Here is an 18,789-nt window from a genome sequence, read left to right as displayed (position 1 = left end):
GAGCATTTTGTGTTTTTCTTTCATGGGTTACCAGCATGGTAGTTAATTTAGTGGTCAAATTCATGGTGATGGGGATTCTCTTGTGTTGTATTTAGCTGGCTCTAGGACATCTGATAAGTCTCTTGGACAGATCTTTGCATTTTGGTATAATATTCCAGAGCTTGTAATATGCTAGCACAACCTTTGTAAACCATGTCATTATGATAACAGAGTAGGATTTATTAGGAATCTGCTTAATTTTATCAGTTTGTACAAATGAAACAAGTAGATATTCCCAGGATGATATGTGCATTGAAGCCTTGAAGTAATTTCATAATTTCAAGTTATTTTTGAGTAATTCTGAAATAATTCATTAAGTTATAGTTCAGAGATTCATAATGTTTGGCAATTAGTTTAAAAATGTTATATGTTTCTTTTTCTTGCCTTTGGCTATTTAATTAGAAGTTCACATTTTAGCACTATTGTTACCTTCCAGTTCCTTTTTTTTTTTTTTTAATAGCAAGGTATCTCCCAAGTTATTTAGTTCATTTTACAGTTGAAGCTTAGACTTGATAAATAAATTGTACACGGTCACACGGGTACCAAGATGAAGAATTTCGATTCTAAAACAAGTCTGCCAACTCCAAGCCCAGTATTTATATGATAAAGAAAGCACTTATATTACTAGTTACTAAAATTTGCTGCTAAAGATGTTCCAAAAAAAGAAAAACCTAATTGAATCCAGTGTATCATGAGCCAGGTAATACTTAACTGTTATTTCTGTTATTAGGGTGTCTAAGCTGACAGATGTATCATGTAAAGTCAGAAGTTGTTCATTGCAGTAGGGTTGAGCTAACTAGGTATCTGCATTAAATTTAGCAACAGTTTGGAGAGCCTCTGAGATCAGGAGCCCTACTGCCTAAAGAGAGGTTTGCAAATAAAAAGTCATAAATAAGAGAACAGAGGGAAGCATAGAAAAGGGAAACCGTTTTGAAAGTAAAGTATAAAATCTAAATTAACAGTTTCACATATTAATTCTTTTTTTTATTGTATATAGAAATACATTTTAATTTTGTAATTTTTGAATTATTAATAAAAATAGTAAGGTATTTTTTTGTAAGAAAAAACTAATATAGAAATGCATTTCAGGCAAGCAAGGAAACTAATGTTTCTTAAAATGCTACATAAATTAGTGTTTCCTTACCTTTAAACCTGGATGGGCTTCCATTTTTCTGAAATTAAGACCTCATGCATTGTTACTACCTTAAATATTGTCAATGTCATCATTTATTGGAAAAGATATCCCAACTTCTCACTAAGACTAATCCTTTTACTTTTATTCTTGATATCCTATTCTCTTTCACTTCTTCTATCTTGCTCTATAGTATTAATTATCCCTCTCTTATATTTCATCTCTCCTTTATCAGTGGTTCTTTCTGATCAGTCTAACAATTATAACTCATGCTAGAGTTAATAGTATGTTTTTCCCAAAGTAGTGTTAATTATCATCAATATACAAATTAACAAATTAGGGATAGAAAGAGATGAAATAAATTGATTATTATATTCTTATCTTTCCTTTAAAGAAAAAAAAATGGGTTTTAGTAACTCTTCTATCCCAGCCATCTACTATTTCAACTTTTTCTTTCCCTGAATTGCTAAACTTATTGAGAAAGTTGTCTATAATCAGTCCCTACATTTCCTTACTATCAAATCCCTAATTTATAATTTCCTAATTATCAAATCCAGTGTCCCCATTTTCCCTAGTTATCATCTTCGTTGACTTTTCAGGTGTTGTTCCTCTATCGTACTCCATTTTCCTGGACTCGCAGCAGACTTGTTTTTTTGGTATTAATAACATGTACCAACAATAGGTAATAGTTGAAAAGAAGAAAATTTGAAACTTGTTATTAGGAAAAAAAACTTACTCATAATTAGATCTATTCTAGGGCAGAATGAGATGCTTATTGTGAGTCTCCTCCTATTGACAACTTGAAGCAAAAACTATGGTTAGAGCAGAGATTCTTTATAGAAGTGAATTTTTGTCAAATGGCCCTTTTTCCTGTAAAATTCTGTGAAGTCCAAATGAAATGTATTCATTAGCATAATTCCTGCCTTTGTCAAAAGCAAAATACAGCTTTATGTTAAACAGGAGCTCTTCATTCTTATCTTATATCTAGATGTTGCTTTTGTAATTTTTGTCAGATATTATATTTCTCTTCTTGCAATTATATTGCTAAAGCATTTTTCACATTACTTTTGTGTCTTTTTGATTTGCTCCTTGAGCCTAGTTCCATTGTTAACCCAGTCCCAGTATATGCCTTTCTTTCTATGCCTTTTGAATATTACTATAAACTTTCCTAATTCCCTTATTTGGTAAGTTTGTCTTGTATCTCTCTGATGTAATGGTAGTCTATTTGAGCCTGGCTTACATGTGTTAACTGCTTGTTTTAAAATATTTATTTCAAAATGTAAAAACCTTTCTTAGCTCACAGGCCTTACAAAAACAAGTGGGGCTGAAGTTTGTTGATTTATGATACAGATATTATTGTGTATTAAAGTTATCTCTATCTGTGGCATACCCCATTGTTAGAATGTAAGCTCCCTGGGTTCAAAAACTTCCTATTTTCTGAACTTTTCACCTCCCTAAGTTATGAGTGTTATTTCATTTCCAACCTTTTCAAAGGAGAACTTTTTTCTTTTTTTTCTTTTTCTCTCCTTGCCATTATTTATTATCTTTTTTATTGTAGCTTTTTATTTACAAGATATATGCATAGATAATTTTTCCGCATTGACAGTTGCAAATCCTTTTATTGCAACTTTTTCCCTCCTTCCCCCAGATGGCAGGTTAACCAATACATTTTAAATATGTTAAAGTATAAGTTAAATACAACATATGTATACATGTCCAAATAGTTAATTTGCCATATAAAAAGAGTTGGACTTTAAAATAGTGTACTATTAGCCTGTGAAGGAAATCAAAAATGCAAGCGGACAAAAATAGAGGGATTAGGAATTCTATGTAGTGGTTCATAATCATCTCCCAGAGTTCTTTCCCTGGGTGTAGCTGGTTCAGTTCATTCCTGATCTATTGGAACTGATTTGGTTCATCTTCACTGTTGAAGAAAGCCACGTAAAGGAGAACTTTTTAAAACCAAAATGATCATGATAATATTTTAGCAGATTCCTACAACATTAATTGGTATTAGCACCTGGTAATTGGAGAAATATAGACAAAATGAAAGTGTTTAGTACACATAGGGAATTATATAAACTCTTAAAATAAAATGGCACCTTGGAAGAACATAGCCCAATTTATTGTTATTCAGTCATTCCAGTTGTTGCCAACTCTTTGTGATCCCATTTGAGTCTTTCTTAGCAAAGACCTTGGAGTAATTTGTGATTTTCTTCTTTGGCTCATTTTATAAAGGAGCAAACTGAGACAAAGTTATAGGATTGTCCCAGGTCACATAGATAACTGAGTGTTTGAGGCTGGATTTGAATTCAGATCTTCTTGACTTTAGATCTGGTGCTCTATCAGCTATGCCACCTAGCTGTCCCATGTCCAGATGATGGGAACCATTTATTTAATATGTTTGTAAATGACTTTAAATAAAACTATTTTTAAAAAGTTTAGACTTCACATTAATATTTGAGCTATCCGAATTTTCTGACATCATAATCATGTAGTAAACTCTTGAAAAATCTTTTATTAGATTACTCGAGTTGATGGAAAGAAGTTGTTGCCTTACAAAGAAGAGCTGGTAAAGATTCTCCATCGAACCTTACATTTAACCTGTAAACAGGGTTACACTTTGTCTTGTAATCTCTTACATCACCTTTTGCGATCAACTACGCTTATCTACCCTACGGAATACTGCAGTGTGCCAGGTGGCTTTAACAAGCCTCCTTCTGAATACTTTCCTATCAAGGTAAGTTTTTCATTAATTTCGGATCAGAGAATTATTTTAATCAATGTAATTATTATGAAAAATGCACTTAAAGTGTTGACGTGGAAATGTTTGCCATATTATTGTTTTGGAATATTTCCCCCCAGTTACATGTAAAAATAATTATTAACATTCATTGTTGTTACTTTTTTAAGCTTTGTATTCCAAATACTATCCCACCCTTCCTTTCTGTTTTTCCCCCTCCTTCCTCCATGAGAGTAAGCATCTCATGTAGATTATACATGTGCAATCATGTAAAACATTTTCATCTTAGTCATTTTTTGGAAGAAAGCTCAAAAAAAGAAAGTGAAGAAGAGTACATATTCAGACAATATCAGTTCTTTCCCTGGAGTTGGATATCATTTTTCACTATGATTCCTTCAAAATTATCTTGGATTATTGTATTACTGGGAATAAGTCATTCACAGTTCTTCATTATACAGTATTGCTATGACTATAGTCAGTACGGTATTCTCCTGGTTCTACTCACTTCACTTTCTATCAGTTCATATAAATTCAGGTTTTTCTGAGATCATCCAGTTTATCATTTCTTATACTACAGTAATACTCCATTTGTTCAGCCATTTCTCAACAGATGAGCATCCCCTCAATTTCCAATTCTTAGATACTACAAAATTGCTGCTATAAATACTTTTGCACAAATAGGTCCTTTTCTTTTTGCTTTGCTTGTCTTTTCTTTTCTTTCTTTCTTTTTTTTTTTTGTTTTTGTTTTTGTTTTTGTTTTTTGTTTTCTTTGGGATACAGACCTAGTAGTATTATTACTGTGTCAAAGGGTTCCTTTGAACATAATTGCAAATTGTTCCCCAGAATGGTTGAATCAGTTCCACTATTCTACTAATAGGGCACTAATAGGGAGAGGATATCCTCTCCAATATTTATTTTCATCTTTGTCAAATTTGCACATCTGACAGGTATGAGAGTGGTGTCTCAGAATTGTTTTAATTTGCATTTTTCTAATCAGTAGTGATTTAGAACATTTTTTCATGTGAATATAGATGGCTTTTATTTTTTCATCTAAAAACTGCTTATTCATATTCTTTGACCATTAATCAATTGGGGAATAACTTGTATTCTTGTAAATTCTATTCATTTCTCTATATATTTATCAGAGATACTTCCTGTAAATTTCCCCCGTAGTTTTCTGTTTTTCTTTTAACTTCATTTTATATAATCAAAATTATTTATTTTACATTTTGTAATTCTCTTTATTATTTGGTCTTAAATAGATTTGACAGGTAGATTTGAAAAGATTTTTAATTCAAATGTTTCCATTTTTGTGTAAAATTGATTAATTTTTGTACACATTATAGAACTTGTTCTATTAATAAGCTCAGTAAAGATGTCCAAATTACATATGGAGCTCAACACAAATATATCTTCATTTAATGAATGCCTTTTTTACAAAAGAAATTACTACTGTAGATTTTTTTTTGCTCTAGATTTGATAGTTTTTATCAATTCTTCCCCTATTGGAAAATATTTTTTTAAATTTAATGAATAATACATATTTAATAAAATGTTTTATTTACACATTCTTTGGTGCAACTTTGTTTTTAGGACTGGGGAAAACCAGGTGATTTGTGGAATCTAGGTATCCAGTGGCATGTACCTTCACATGAAGAAATAACCTTTGCCTATTATTTACTGGATTCCTTTCTTCAGCCTGAGCTTATCAAGCTTCAACTCTATGCAAATGGAGAAGTAGAAATGTCCAGGTTTGTTCTATCAGTTTGTTTATCCACTTGTGTCATTACTGGCTATCAGAAGTTTGGCATTAGAATTTATAAATTAAACCTTTTTTTAAATAAGATTATTAATATTTATGACATATTTTGTGTTAATTGAGAATGTGCCTATCAAAACAGTACCTTAAAAATTCTTGAATGTAGGACGGTTATTTTTTAATGTTTTTTGGTATGCCTTCTTAATATTTCAATGTGTTACATAAAAAATGAGATGTTAGTTTGATTCACTGCTAAATTCACTCTTCAATTTTATATAATTTGACTTAAGTGAACTTTGGAAGTATATTTGGATATTTACTGTGAAAAGTATATTTTCTAGATTTGGGAATAATGCTTTTATTTTTAAAATGTTATCCAGTTGGACAGAAGCATATACTCCCAAAGAAAGAACACTGGGAAATGAATATAAACTGCTTGCATATTTGTTTTTCTTCCCTGGTTATTTATACCTTCTGAATCAAATTCTCCCTGTGCAACAAGAAAACTATTCGGTTCTGCACACATATGTTGTATGTAGGATATACTGTAACCTATTTAACATGTAAAGGACTGCTTGCCATCTGGGGGAAGGGGTGGACGGAGGGAGGGGAAAAATCGGAACAGAAGTGAGTGCAAGGGATAATGCTGTAAAAAATTACCCTGGCATGGGTTCTGTCAATAAAAAGTTATTTTAAAAAATAAAATAAAAAGCTAAAAAATAAAATAAAATAAAATGTTATCCAGTATTCTTAGTCCAGAGTGGTGGGGTGTGTGTGTGTAGCAACTATGGACAAATACTCTTTCTAGAAAATATTTTCACAGAAATGTTAAAAATTCATATCTAGTCTTCCAGAATTATAAATGAAACACAAAATGATAACATCTTAGCATTGAACCTCACAAAAATGGGAGGGGCTCGCAGGGTAGGTACTGAGAACTGACTATTTGGATGTTACCAATGTATATTAACTTATTTGTGTAGGAGATGTCTGTGGGTGTTTTCCAGTCCAACTCTATGAAAATTATGAAAGAGAGAATAATTATTTGTCATTCCTATCAGAAATGTTATAAATGTGTAGTTAAAGAGAAACTGTGGGATTCTGAATTACTTATGTATGGGGGTTGTTTTTTTTTTTTTAAGAGTCAGTGCATTGTTTCAGATGATAAATTATGCAGTAGCTGAGAAACCCTCAGCAGTCTAATATTACCATTTAAAATTCAACATCTGTTTAATTACCTTTTCCTGACACGGGGAATTTGTCATTTCTTTGTCTTAATGTTAGATACTTTTGAATTCTAGAAGACTTGAAAAATAAAACTATCTCAAAAGCAAATGTAGTAAGTAATTTTATTAGTAAGCCCCAAATTTTTAACATTGCTAAATATTAAAATACCTCACATATTTTATTTTAGAGATGATGTACAACAGCGTTTGACCATAGTTCACAACTGTTTGATTGGTTCAGGGAACCTTCTACCCCCTTTGAAAGGAGAGCAGATTACTCATTTGTAAGTATAATTGTTTTACTATTTACTTTACATATATACTGTTTTATTATTGTTAAATCAAAAATATCTAAGGCACAAATTAATTGAATAAATTTTTTAAAAGATACTATGTACATATATGTATTATAGATAAAAGTGATTAGGAGAATGCATTGACTGAAGTGTTTTAGCTTATCAACTTTAGGCATTTCATTTGTTTATTTAAAAGCTCCTTTGCCCCATATTAGATTTAATTGTTACAGATACATTTTCATTATTTTTAAAGAACAAAGCTAAAAATCAGTAATATTTTTGCCTGTAATTTTATCTAGAAACTATTGGTAATGTGTAATACGTGGCCAAAAGAATTCAAATGCTTGAAAGGATTTTTTTTTTTCTAACAAAAATGGATGCTTAGTCCTTTGAATTTTTCTTCCTTTTACCTCTCAAAATGTTCGGATTAAATGGTTTCACAGTTTTAGGAGGATTGGCCATATGGATTGGTATGTTTTGGATTAATATAATCTCATTTTTTAGCTGCCACTTGGGTCAGGAATTGAGTTCAAGTGGAATGTGTGGCACTTAACAATTCTAGCTCACCTACAAAGCAGATGTGTTTGTTTTTCAAACTGCCATTTCAAGCTGCCGTTTTCTTTTCAGCATCCACTTTTTTTGTTTAAAAGCAACTTACCATGAGACGTCTTTAAAAAAATAGATTTTGCTTTATAAAATCTTACTAGATTCTAACAGGACAGTATGATTACTGGTGCTTATTGAAAGCACTTGAAAAGAAATTTAATTTGCAAGGTTTAAAAGAGTATTTGACATTATTTTTGCCAGTTTGTTAGTTGCATTGTCTTTTTTAATAAATGGGACTATTATCACCTAATTTTTTTAGCATAAAAATTTAAGTACTGGAAAACTATTTTAGGTCTAAGTCCTTTAGATGGTTAGTAATTTATGACAAAGATGTCTATTTTTAAGTTTTCCCAGAAATTAATAGTTTTCTTTTTCAGAACTTCTTTTTTTTTATGTTTGACAACAAGTGAATAAACTCTTTGAAATCAATTAAATTTTCCACATATATACTGCTGATAGTATAACTTGATATAAACGTACCAACATTTAAAAATAAAGATACATAACTCTTGACAGTTTGAATAATGCAATACAATGAAATCCTGACTTTGTTGTATTATACCAAATGGATGGGTTTTTTAATACAGTGCATAACTTGAGTAATTGGTAATTGGAGTTCTTGAGGATGTTGCTTTGAAGATAAGAAGCAGAGTTTTCTTTATCTGGCCTAAGAATCTCTCTTGTGAGGCCAAAAGGATGTTCCATGCAGATAAGACAGTGGGTTTTAGGATCAAATGATGACCAGGAAATTACTTTAAACTACAGTAGCATTTACTTATTCCATTTGAGGTAGATAATCAGACATTTTATATATTTTAACTTTTTTTCATTTTTATAATGGTTAATTGAAACAAGAATGAATTAAATATACATAAAGATATTGGTGCTTTATGTTTTGATCAGTTGCATATAATAATTTTTTTTAACCCTACAATGGCCTTCTCCTGATTAAAAATTTTAACACAATTATGTATACTTTCTGGGATTTCTGGGATCAATAAACTCAGCCTACGTTGCCTTGTGGTACATCATCATATATTCCATGAAGTTGATATTACATATTATATCCCTATTCTTTTAAATCTGCTTTTCTTTTCAAAAAGCTGAATAGCAGGAAAATATTTGTCTAAAGAGGTCTTTTAAAATGATATTGTTGACTTTGTGTTGGAAATTAGACCGAAAAAAAGTTAACAAAAATTTAAAGGGATAAAATTGCATATTTTCTGCTTTTTATATTCTTTGAGGTTAGTACATTTTTTTTTAGAATACTTAATGTGAAATACATTATGATATAGAATAATGATGATACATGGTTGAAAAGGAGGGAAGACAAAAATAGCCTTTTCCTTTTGATTGCTGAAATGAGGGTCAATTTTTTTTTTTTTTTTTTTGGTATATTCCACAACCCACAACTTTCTAGGAAGAATTTTTTTCTCTGTATTTAAATTTATAGTAAACTATATTAGCTTAGATTCCTAATTTGTGTTAATCTTCATCTAAAATGTCAGTCTAACTTAAAAATATGTTTTATCCAAGTATGATAGGTTGTATTTTACTTCACTATTTTAGGGTCATAATTTCTTCAGTTTAGGTAATTCCATCAATATAGAACATAGTTCCTATTGCTCAGAACATGGTCTTTAAGAGTTTTCATGTCAAAATAGTTCATCACCCACTCTGATGAGCCTCTCTTAATTTAGCTGAGACAGCATACATTTTGACACAAAGCGCTTCATTCAAAACTTTCCAGCTTGGCAAGGAGACCTCCCACAGACTTGTGTGCTCTCCTAACATAGCTTTTAACAGCCTGGAATTACCTTTACACCATAATGAGATATCAGAATAGTACTTCAGTGAAGTTGGTTGATTATTTAAATGCAAAGAGTAATCCAGTTTTCAGTCTTTCCCCTTCCTGAAGGCTCCCGTGTCAGTATAAAGACTTCTTTAAAAGTTGAACACCCAATACATACAGTAACAAAGATTAATTCATTTTTAAATGATTGTGTAGCTAGTGTTTATATTTTTTTTCTCAAAACATGCAACAAATCTATAGTACTTTGAATTTATTTAATATTTTTTAATTTAAAATGATGTTAAATTATAACTTGCAAATACTACATTATTTAAAATTATCTGATAACACTTTTTTTAGACTAATTCAGGTTACTTTACAAAATTATTGGGGTCTGTCTTTGCCCTCTACCTACCATTAGAGCAAAAACAGGAAGAAAAATTCTGTAGAATTATTATTTAAGATTACGAATTCATCCATTTATAGTAGAAAAAACAGTTTTATTTTCCACATGGAACTGTGGAATATGCCTGGGATATTAGCTACTCAAGCTTGTGTCAGTATGAAATAAATACTCTAACTAGATGAGAAAAAAAAATGTTAATATAATTTAAAGTGAAGTTTTTCTTATGCATTGGTATAAATTTATTTGTAGTGGCTAAGAATTTTTTTTCTTGTTTGTAATAGAAATGGACAGGAATTGACCTCCTTGGGAGGCAGATAATTAAGTTCTTATTAGTGATTCAATTTTGCATAACATGTTAATATTGCAGTGCTGGTCATGTTTGTTACCTTAAGCTTTTTCTCTCGGATACAACTAGTTGTAACCCCAGGCATGCTAGGTGTGGTGGTCCTGTTCGAGAGTTATTGTTTTGTGTGATTTTAAATATTGCTGAATAGTACCTTAGGTTCCCCATGAGGGATACAGAATTAACTGGAGTATTGAATGGTTTTGAAATCTCAGAATAGCCATTGAGTGAGAACCTCTTTATGTGTTTTGAGGGTTTTTTTTTTTTTTTTGAATGGCAAAAGTTGAATGAATATTGATGATTTTGTACCCTGAAATATATAGAAAGAAACAACTATATTAAATGTTGCTCGGCTTGTATTCTTCTTTTAGAAATATAAGGTTACTATGATAGCTATCTCAACTACTAATTGAGCTCAGTTGTCTCCTATTTCGAAGGGCATGTAAAACATCAACCCCATGGGACTGTGAAGGACAAGTGATGTCTTAACTACAACATTTTAACTTCCAACAATTTAGTCCCTCAGAATACCAGAGTGCTCAACTTGCCTTTCAAAATAGAAGAGTCAAAATATGTTTCTTAATTTAGAATTAAAACTTTTGCCCTTATCATCCTATATAATGAGTGATATTAGGTAGCCTTGCCATTGTAAAAGCCTAGACTAGGCACTCCTCCAAGGCTAAAGAGAAAGTGTTCTTATCCAGAACACAATCTTCATTAGTTGCCCAGGGATGTTCCTTTGAAACTATAACCCACTGTAACAGTCCTAACCAGTTTCATGGGATATGAAAAACAGGGTTACTCAAGGTAGAGGAGTCCCCAATTTTCTAATACTGCTTTATTATCCTTGGTGTCCCCTTTCCTCTGATAGAAATGTTATAAAAGCATTCTTAAGAACTCAGCTCTTACTATCTTTTCACTCAAGAAATCTGATACTTAAGGTCTAGAACAAGACCATTTCTTTTATATGTGAAAGGATGTGATGTTATGCAATGAGGGGCAGGGCTAGCTAACCTCTCTTGGCACCTCCAGGAAACTACCCAGCTCTGCTGGGGGAGCTGCACACAGAAAAGGAAACAGTTACTACTCCACGGTGAGTAACCCTGTTTTCTCCTTTTTTTTCACCTTCCAACTGTTTTCTTTGATTTTTAAAATTTTGTATGTCAACCATGGAAATAATTACTATGGCCCACAATCTGCTCTTAAACTTAGCAGCATGTAAGAATTTTTTTTTCTTTTTATGTAGAAACAGAATGTACACATGATAGAATAGATCCAACATCTCATTTATGTTTATAGATACTGTTAACTAGGATTGCAGTTCATAATAAAAGATAGAATTAGCCTAATTGTGTTTCATAAAAAGCTAGTATTAATAAATCTGGAAGATAAAATAACCCAGTAACTCCTAGTGACTTTTTTTTAGCGCTGTAAAAATTTATTTTTAGCATCTTCAAGATAAACCAAAATAGTTTTATACTAATTCAGTTGTAGTTTTATGTATGCGACTTCATCTAGCGTCTGTATTTAATTTGCATGTATGTTTTTGTTTTTATGTTGAATCATTTTACTTCTCCATTCTGTTTTCCCATGCTAAAGAGTTTACTCTCTTGAAGGTAAATGGTTCTAAAGAAAATTATCTAAAGGCAAAAAGCATGCTTAAAAATGAAAGCATATAAGATTCAATACAACAGAAGGGAATGGTACCCATTATTTAAAAACAAGGGGTTGGTGGCCAAAAGTTGATAAATATATATATATAAAGCTGACCTTACTACAGTTGTTGGGTGACTATATTTTCTTATTTTCTATGCTGGAATTCTTTCTCAATCTATCTCTTTTATGGCAGTATACTTCTTGGGTATCTAATTTAAGTGAGAGTATCCATCATACAGGCTCAACAAAGACCAGTCAGTGTGGAAAACATCTTAGATAATTCCCAAGCCTTTTTAGCCCACATATATTCTTAAGAATAAATAACAAAACTTGCCTTATCAATTTATGCCCCCAAAAGTCATGCTCCTAAAGTGAGAAATCTTCATAAGAAAAATTAAATATGTGTATGTTTATATGCCCAGAAAAATAAACACATAATTGTAATGTTTTAGAAGACAAATACCATATTAATCTGTTGAGAAGCCCTTTTTTTTTCCTTTCAGTTAAAACTTTTGCCATACAAAATATTAGAAAGCTGATATTTTAGGTAAATTAAGGAAATTTAGAGTAGCAAATAAGAGAAATTGATGTTGGAATTATAGATGAAAATTTATTTTAAAAAGTACTTACATGCTAAAAAGTAATACCAAATTGACTTCATATAAAAAATTTTAAAAGTAGATGTATTTGCTACAATTTTATACAATATGTAGCCATCTTTTCATTGATTGAAAGTTCCTCACCACTATCTTGTTGTGGAAGTAGTACACTTGGACTCCAGGATGTCAGTAGTATTTTGAAGCTAAGAAGAAAGTTAATACAGGTGGGTCTCTCTCAGTTGCAAAGCTTGGAAAGCTCTGATACTTTATGGGATCCGCCACTCCTACTTGTTTCCCCCAACTAGATGCTTCTGTTCCTGTGGCAAACAATTCAAGTTCTTTTGGGCAAGGGAATTCTAAGCATGTGTGTTTAGGATATTAGGAAGGATTGGATTGTCTTTGCAGGAACCAAATGAAGGGAATTTGTTTTCTTTACTACTGCACCAACAGTAGCTATACCTGGCACAGGCTTCTGCTAGAGTGCAGGCCAACAGAAAAGTTGTTGCTTGTGCTTGTGTTGCTTCTGAGGAAACAGGCAAGGCTTTACTTGTATCTATGCTACTAGGCATAAAAATTTGTAGACCTAAGTTACATTTCAAATACAAGCAGTACAACCTATATAGAGTGTCTCAAAAGTCTCAGTACTATTTTAAGATGGAAGTTTAAAACAATACCGAGACTTTTGAGACATATATTTGAACTAGTGAAGCAAAGGGTAAAGGTGTGTTGTGTGACTGTGGTTCAAAAGGATATGAGTGTGAAGTTTTGCTTATCTGTAGTCTACTAACAGATTTCTTCTACCAGTAAGGTGTTCATTTTTTCTGCCTCGCTAGCTCAGCAATTATCTATTAAAATCAAGTAGGTAGGAATATAATTGAGAGACCTCTTACATAGAACAAATTTATGAAAAGAAATCAGAGGTATGGGGGAATAAAACCTAAAATAGGAATGTGAATAGAAAGATAATGCCCATTTCTTCCAATGTCCTTAAAACTTTTCTCTTGATTTAAAAGTTGTATCTTATGCAGAATTTTTATAATGACTATCATCTAACTTTGTTTTTAAAATTACTTCAGTTATTAATTTTTAAAGTATTTAAGTGGCAATTGATTTGTTCATTAAGGTTAAAGATCTTGTTTAATTTAAAAAAAAAAAAGTCCCTTCCTAGTGGATTCTTTACGGGAGTCAAGAACTGATACTAGGAATCCTGAAATTGTATCTTAATGAAAGCCATAAAAATGGAAATTCTTGATTTGTTATTAAAATAATGTATGCTTTAAATATCAAAACTGTATTTTAAATAATATTTAATAAGATATTTCTTTTGGAAAAATTAATTATAATAGGAATTGGAACCATTATAGTAAAAAATGTTCAAACCTTCCTCCCTGTTTTGATCATTCCCAAAGTAATGACGGTTTAACCTTGTTATATTTGCTACTGTGAATAACAATCAGAATTCTTTTTTTTTTAGTCTTTGTAATAATCATTCATTGTGATGAAAAAATAATGTCTATTTACTGGTAAGTGGCAGAGTAGGAATCTGAACCATTATCCGTTTTCTGCCCTGTCTATATTACTACCAATTTGCAGTGTTAATGTGATGACTTTGTTTTTGACAAAAACCTTACTTGTAGCCAGTTTGCCCTTGGTTTGAAATGGGATAGATATATTAATTGGGATATGGATTCAGGTTCTTTATTTACTTTTCACTAGATTGGGAACCTCTACTTTCAAGGGACACAAAATCTCCCTCTCCCCTAAAAGAAGAAAGACAAAAAATAATTTGGGCATTCTCACTGAGGATACGATAAAGATATTTAACATGGTGTTTATTTTTTTTTTTATTTGTCAAATTTATATTTTCTAGACTCTGAACTATTTATTTGGTTGTGTTACTGCCCTTTAAATGTATGCTATTTAGGAGGATACTTACGTTTACAAATAATTTCTGGAGAAATTTTGGCATTACAAAAATTATTTAATACTTTTTAGTTAAGTTGTAGGAGTCTGTGTAATAGATCATCTTTTAATAGAGTAAACACTCAAGTGACAAAGTTGAGTCTCCGAGCTTTGCAAATGAGAGTGGCCTGTCTATTCAGTGAACTGTGTTGAAGGATTAAATTAGTAAGAACTTTGCAAGTTCAGTTGAAAATTGGGTATTCTAAAGCAAAAAAGTTCCATGTCCTAAAATTTTATAAGCTTTGAAACCAACCTGTTGGAGAAAAAAATAATTACTCCAAGGTTGTATTTTATGGATTCATGTCTCCCCAAAGTTTTAATGACTTCTCAGCCACCAGAATTAAGAAAATAATATGGTAAATCAGTAGAATTTAAATGGTCATAAGTATTAAAGTAAACGTCTAAAATCCTTAACTGTGTCAAACCTAGATTGACGAGGTATCCTATTTTACTACCATTTTAAGTGCTTTCCATCTACAGTATTAATATTAATATAGGGCATGCAAGCATGTCTGGCAAAAAAAAAAATTTTTTTCCTCCCTAGTATCATGCAGTTTATGTATGAAGACTATGCAATCTTCTTTTGGACTACACATGCTTATCCCTAATATGCACATAGTATGCCTAATTGTGTCCTTTAATTATTGTCTTATTGTGGCATTTCTGCCCAAATTTTCTCTTAAATATATCTTCATTTTGACTAAGCATTGGGGGAAAAATGAATTACAAAACTTTGTAAATTAATTACAAATTACAAAATGTTGGAAAAATAATTTTTAATTGCTTATCTTTTACTTAAGGTATTAACCATTAAGCTATAAAATCTGTGCTTGTATGTGTGAATAAAGACCTTAATTTATAATCTCTATAAACATTCAGAACAGCTGAACTGAGTGTCAACATTTATGGAAAATCTATTTTGAAGTTATTTAAATCTCGGAACCCTTATGTTTTTATTGATATGTGTGTCTTGGGATTCTGGAAGAATCCAGGCTTCAAAATGTAGATATAGATATATTATGATGTGACAAAAGGAAGAATAGAATTACCTAAAAATTTTGTTCCCCATGCTGAAAAAATCTGAATTACAAGTGTCTAGTTTTAGTTGACATTCTTAACGCAATTGAAAGCAGAAGCATTTGAGTTTGAGATTTAAGTAAATATATAGAAGTTTTTAAATCTGTAACTCTTAAATAATATTGAAATATATTTAATTTGGAGTTGAATTTTCTTTTGTTATTAAATTTAAAGCTTTCCTTATTTAAGGATGATTATAACAGTTACTATGAATCATCAGAAGGTTCAGGTAAAACCCTACTGTTCATTAGGAAGCACTGAAAACATGTAATTTATATTTCTCTGAATAGTATTTCTTTGTTTTACTAAAACTATTATAGTCCCCCAAAATCTTTTACATAGAGTTTTTATCTGGCATTATTTCTAAAACAAAATACATCTTTGTTTTTATTCAGGGTGCCAAGTATGGTATCTTTGGAAGAAACGAAATTGTACACTGGTCTTGACTATGGTAAGCAAATATTAATAAATTAAATTATGAAGATTTGTTTCAGGCTGTAACTATTGTGAAGGGTCTATAAATCTAGATAAATGTATAACTGTGATTGACCCTAGCTAGCTTTTATGGACATATAAAATTAATGTAAGACTTTTGCTGAGTCCATATTTCTTTTTCTGGAGGAGCCAGGGGAGAGCTATGACTCGAGTCTTCCAAATCTTCTGAACCTTCTAAAGTGAAGGTTCAGAAAATCTTGAAATAAAATAGAGGTTGTCTGTGTTCATACTAATTGAATATAAGAAATAAGGACATAAAACAGAGTTTTTAAAAAGTCTTTCTTTAACAACAACAACAACAACAACAACAACAACAACAACAAAAAAAAAAAAACAAAAAACCTCAGGCATAACAATGTGGCAATATCTTCCCAAATTCAATTGAATGAAACAAAGATCAGGCAGTGTTCATGCTTTTATATATGTTTTAACATCTTTTGTTAAACACCCAAAATAACACCAATAATTAAAAGTATCTAAATAAATGAAATTTTACTTCCTTTCTAGAGCGTTTGACTTAATGATGGAAATAATTTTATTTAACCATTAGAAAACATTCATAACTTCTTCAATTTCATGGTCTTTTCAGCTAATTATTAAAACAAGAAAGATATTGTTAGCAAGAGTTTTAAACAACTTCCTACAACTCCAAGTCTGTCTCTAGAGGACTATCAGTGCATCCTGAGTAACAAGAGATTTTTTGAAATTAGTCTAAATTGTATACTACAGTCATCAATCTTTAATTCATTTTAGAAGAGTAGTAAAGAAAATTGAAATACCTTGAACCATACTCAATTTAAAAAAAAAACCAAAACAGTTCTTCCTATTTTGAACTAGAACTATTTTAGATAGAAGACCATTGAAGGTCTCTAAAATTTCTTCTCTGTTTTTGTTTATAGATTTTTCTAGAGAGAACCACCGAGAAGCAATTGCTAAGGTTATAAGAAAGCTTCTCCGTAAGTACTTTTGTGTTTTCCTTCCTGTGGCAGGTAGTTGGGAAGATTTACTAAGTATCCTCTCTGATTCATTAACATTTTAGATTATTTTGAAGTTTCTTCTACCAATACCATTTGGCACATTTTTCTTCAGTGTTTAACTATAGAATGTTTGTTGCCTGGGACACTGAGAGGTTGAGAGACATACCCAGGTACAAGATGGTAAATATGTGCCAAATGTAGGACATGGATCCAAATCTTCTTGACTTGAAATGCTTGTTTATATGCCTTATGGAAACAGATTTGCTTACAGTAATGCTTAAGGAGCTAAGATTTCCTCAGTGTAGAGAATTTCTGACATTAGAAGGTAGATACTCCCTCCATCATTACTAATGGGAAATTAAGCACTTCCCTTTTCAAAGGTATCTTGGCTATAACTTAGCAACTAAATCATAAAGAAACCTGAGGTACATAGAGTTTAAAGTAATTGACGGAATAATTCAGCTAATCAAGGTCAGAGGCAGAGATGTAGTCACATCTTCCTAAATCTACATGTAGCACTTTATTTACTATGTCAGATTGCCTCTTTTCAAGATTCTCATAGTGAATTCAAATGACAGTGAATCTAATGCTAACATGGTACTACAATTTTAACCTGAACTCTTGCACTCTAATCATAGATCACATACTTGATAACTCTGAAGATGATACCAAATCATTGTTTCTTATCATAAAGGTACAGTTGCTATTTGATAGATTAATAATTTGGTGTGTAATCAGTCTTGGCTTATTGGTAAAATTTATAAATTTTTAAACTACAGATCATAGGGGACCTCTTGCAATTTCAAGGTTCTCACAAGCATGAATTTGACTCACGATGGAAGAGTTTTAACCTAGTGAAGAAGTCAATGGAGAATCGGGTCAGTATTTTCACAATTAAATCATTAAAAACACTGTATTATGAGAAGTAACAATTCTAAATGTTCAATGGTTACATAATTTGGAGAATGTTCTATGTGGAACATTCTGCTTAGGAGGGTTTCTATGAACATGAAAATGAAGCATATTATTGATATATAACATGAGTGTTATTGGAAAGAAAATGTATAATTTAAATTTAGATGTATAACAAAATTGTTGTCCATGATGTTTGTTCATTTGGAAGACTTTTTTTTTTTAATTTTTACCTTTGAACTCACAGAAAAATAACTTAGTAGTTAGAAAAACATCTTTGAACTAGCAAGTACAACTTTATCAATCATAAACTGCAAGGCTTATCAGAAAACTACTAGATTATTAGAGACCATTCAAATATTAAATGATCTAGAAAAATAAGATAAGAATATTAAAAAGTAGAATGAATGAAAGGCATATTTTAAGGGTTTAACCCAGGGAAATACTATATAATTTTGTCAGAGCTTGAGAAATGGACAGAAAATTATTACATGTAAGAAGCACTTTTATGATAAAAAAGAATTTTCCCTTACCTTATCGAGGGAAATTTTATATGAATTATGAAAATAGTGGAGTTTTTCCAACATTTCTTTTGCTGTAGCTTTTACTTTAATTCTGACATTTACTGCTAACTAATTTGAGTTATCTATAGAGTAGTTGTACACTGATTTTAGCATTCGTTAATATCGAGTCAAGTATAATTATACTATTATAACCCTTAAAAAAATTTTTTTTAGGCCTAGCATTATGTAAGGGAACTTTTATAATG

General features: G+C 30.9%; 1 protein-coding gene across 3 annotated transcripts in view; it reads left to right on the top strand.

Annotated features, from left to right (window-relative positions):
• PSME4 (proteasome activator subunit 4) overlaps positions 1-18,789 on the top strand; it is a 112,743-nt gene that overhangs the window by 48,356 nt on the left and 45,598 nt on the right. For all 3 annotated transcript variants that reach the window (XR_007950315.1, XM_051975270.1, XM_051975269.1), the window contains exons 18-24: positions 3,696-3,911; positions 5,508-5,665; positions 7,088-7,183; positions 16,032-16,087; positions 17,031-17,087; positions 17,747-17,802; positions 17,888-17,986. Coding sequence is in view for 2 of the 3 variants with exons in the window: in XM_051975270.1 (XP_051831230.1) it covers positions 3,696-3,911; positions 5,508-5,665; positions 7,088-7,183; positions 16,032-16,087; positions 17,031-17,087; positions 17,747-17,802; positions 17,888-17,986 (738 nt within the window). In the remaining variant the exon portion in view is untranslated. The remainder of the gene's footprint in view (positions 1-3,695; positions 3,912-5,507; positions 5,666-7,087; positions 7,184-16,031; positions 16,088-17,030; positions 17,088-17,746; positions 17,803-17,887; positions 17,987-18,789) is intronic.

This window comes from Antechinus flavipes, chromosome 2 (genome assembly GCF_016432865.1).
Source record: "Antechinus flavipes isolate AdamAnt ecotype Samford, QLD, Australia chromosome 2, AdamAnt_v2, whole genome shotgun sequence".
NCBI lineage: Eukaryota > Metazoa > Chordata > Mammalia > Dasyuromorphia > Dasyuridae > Antechinus > Antechinus flavipes.
This window is presented reverse-complemented; position numbering and strand designations above follow the sequence as displayed.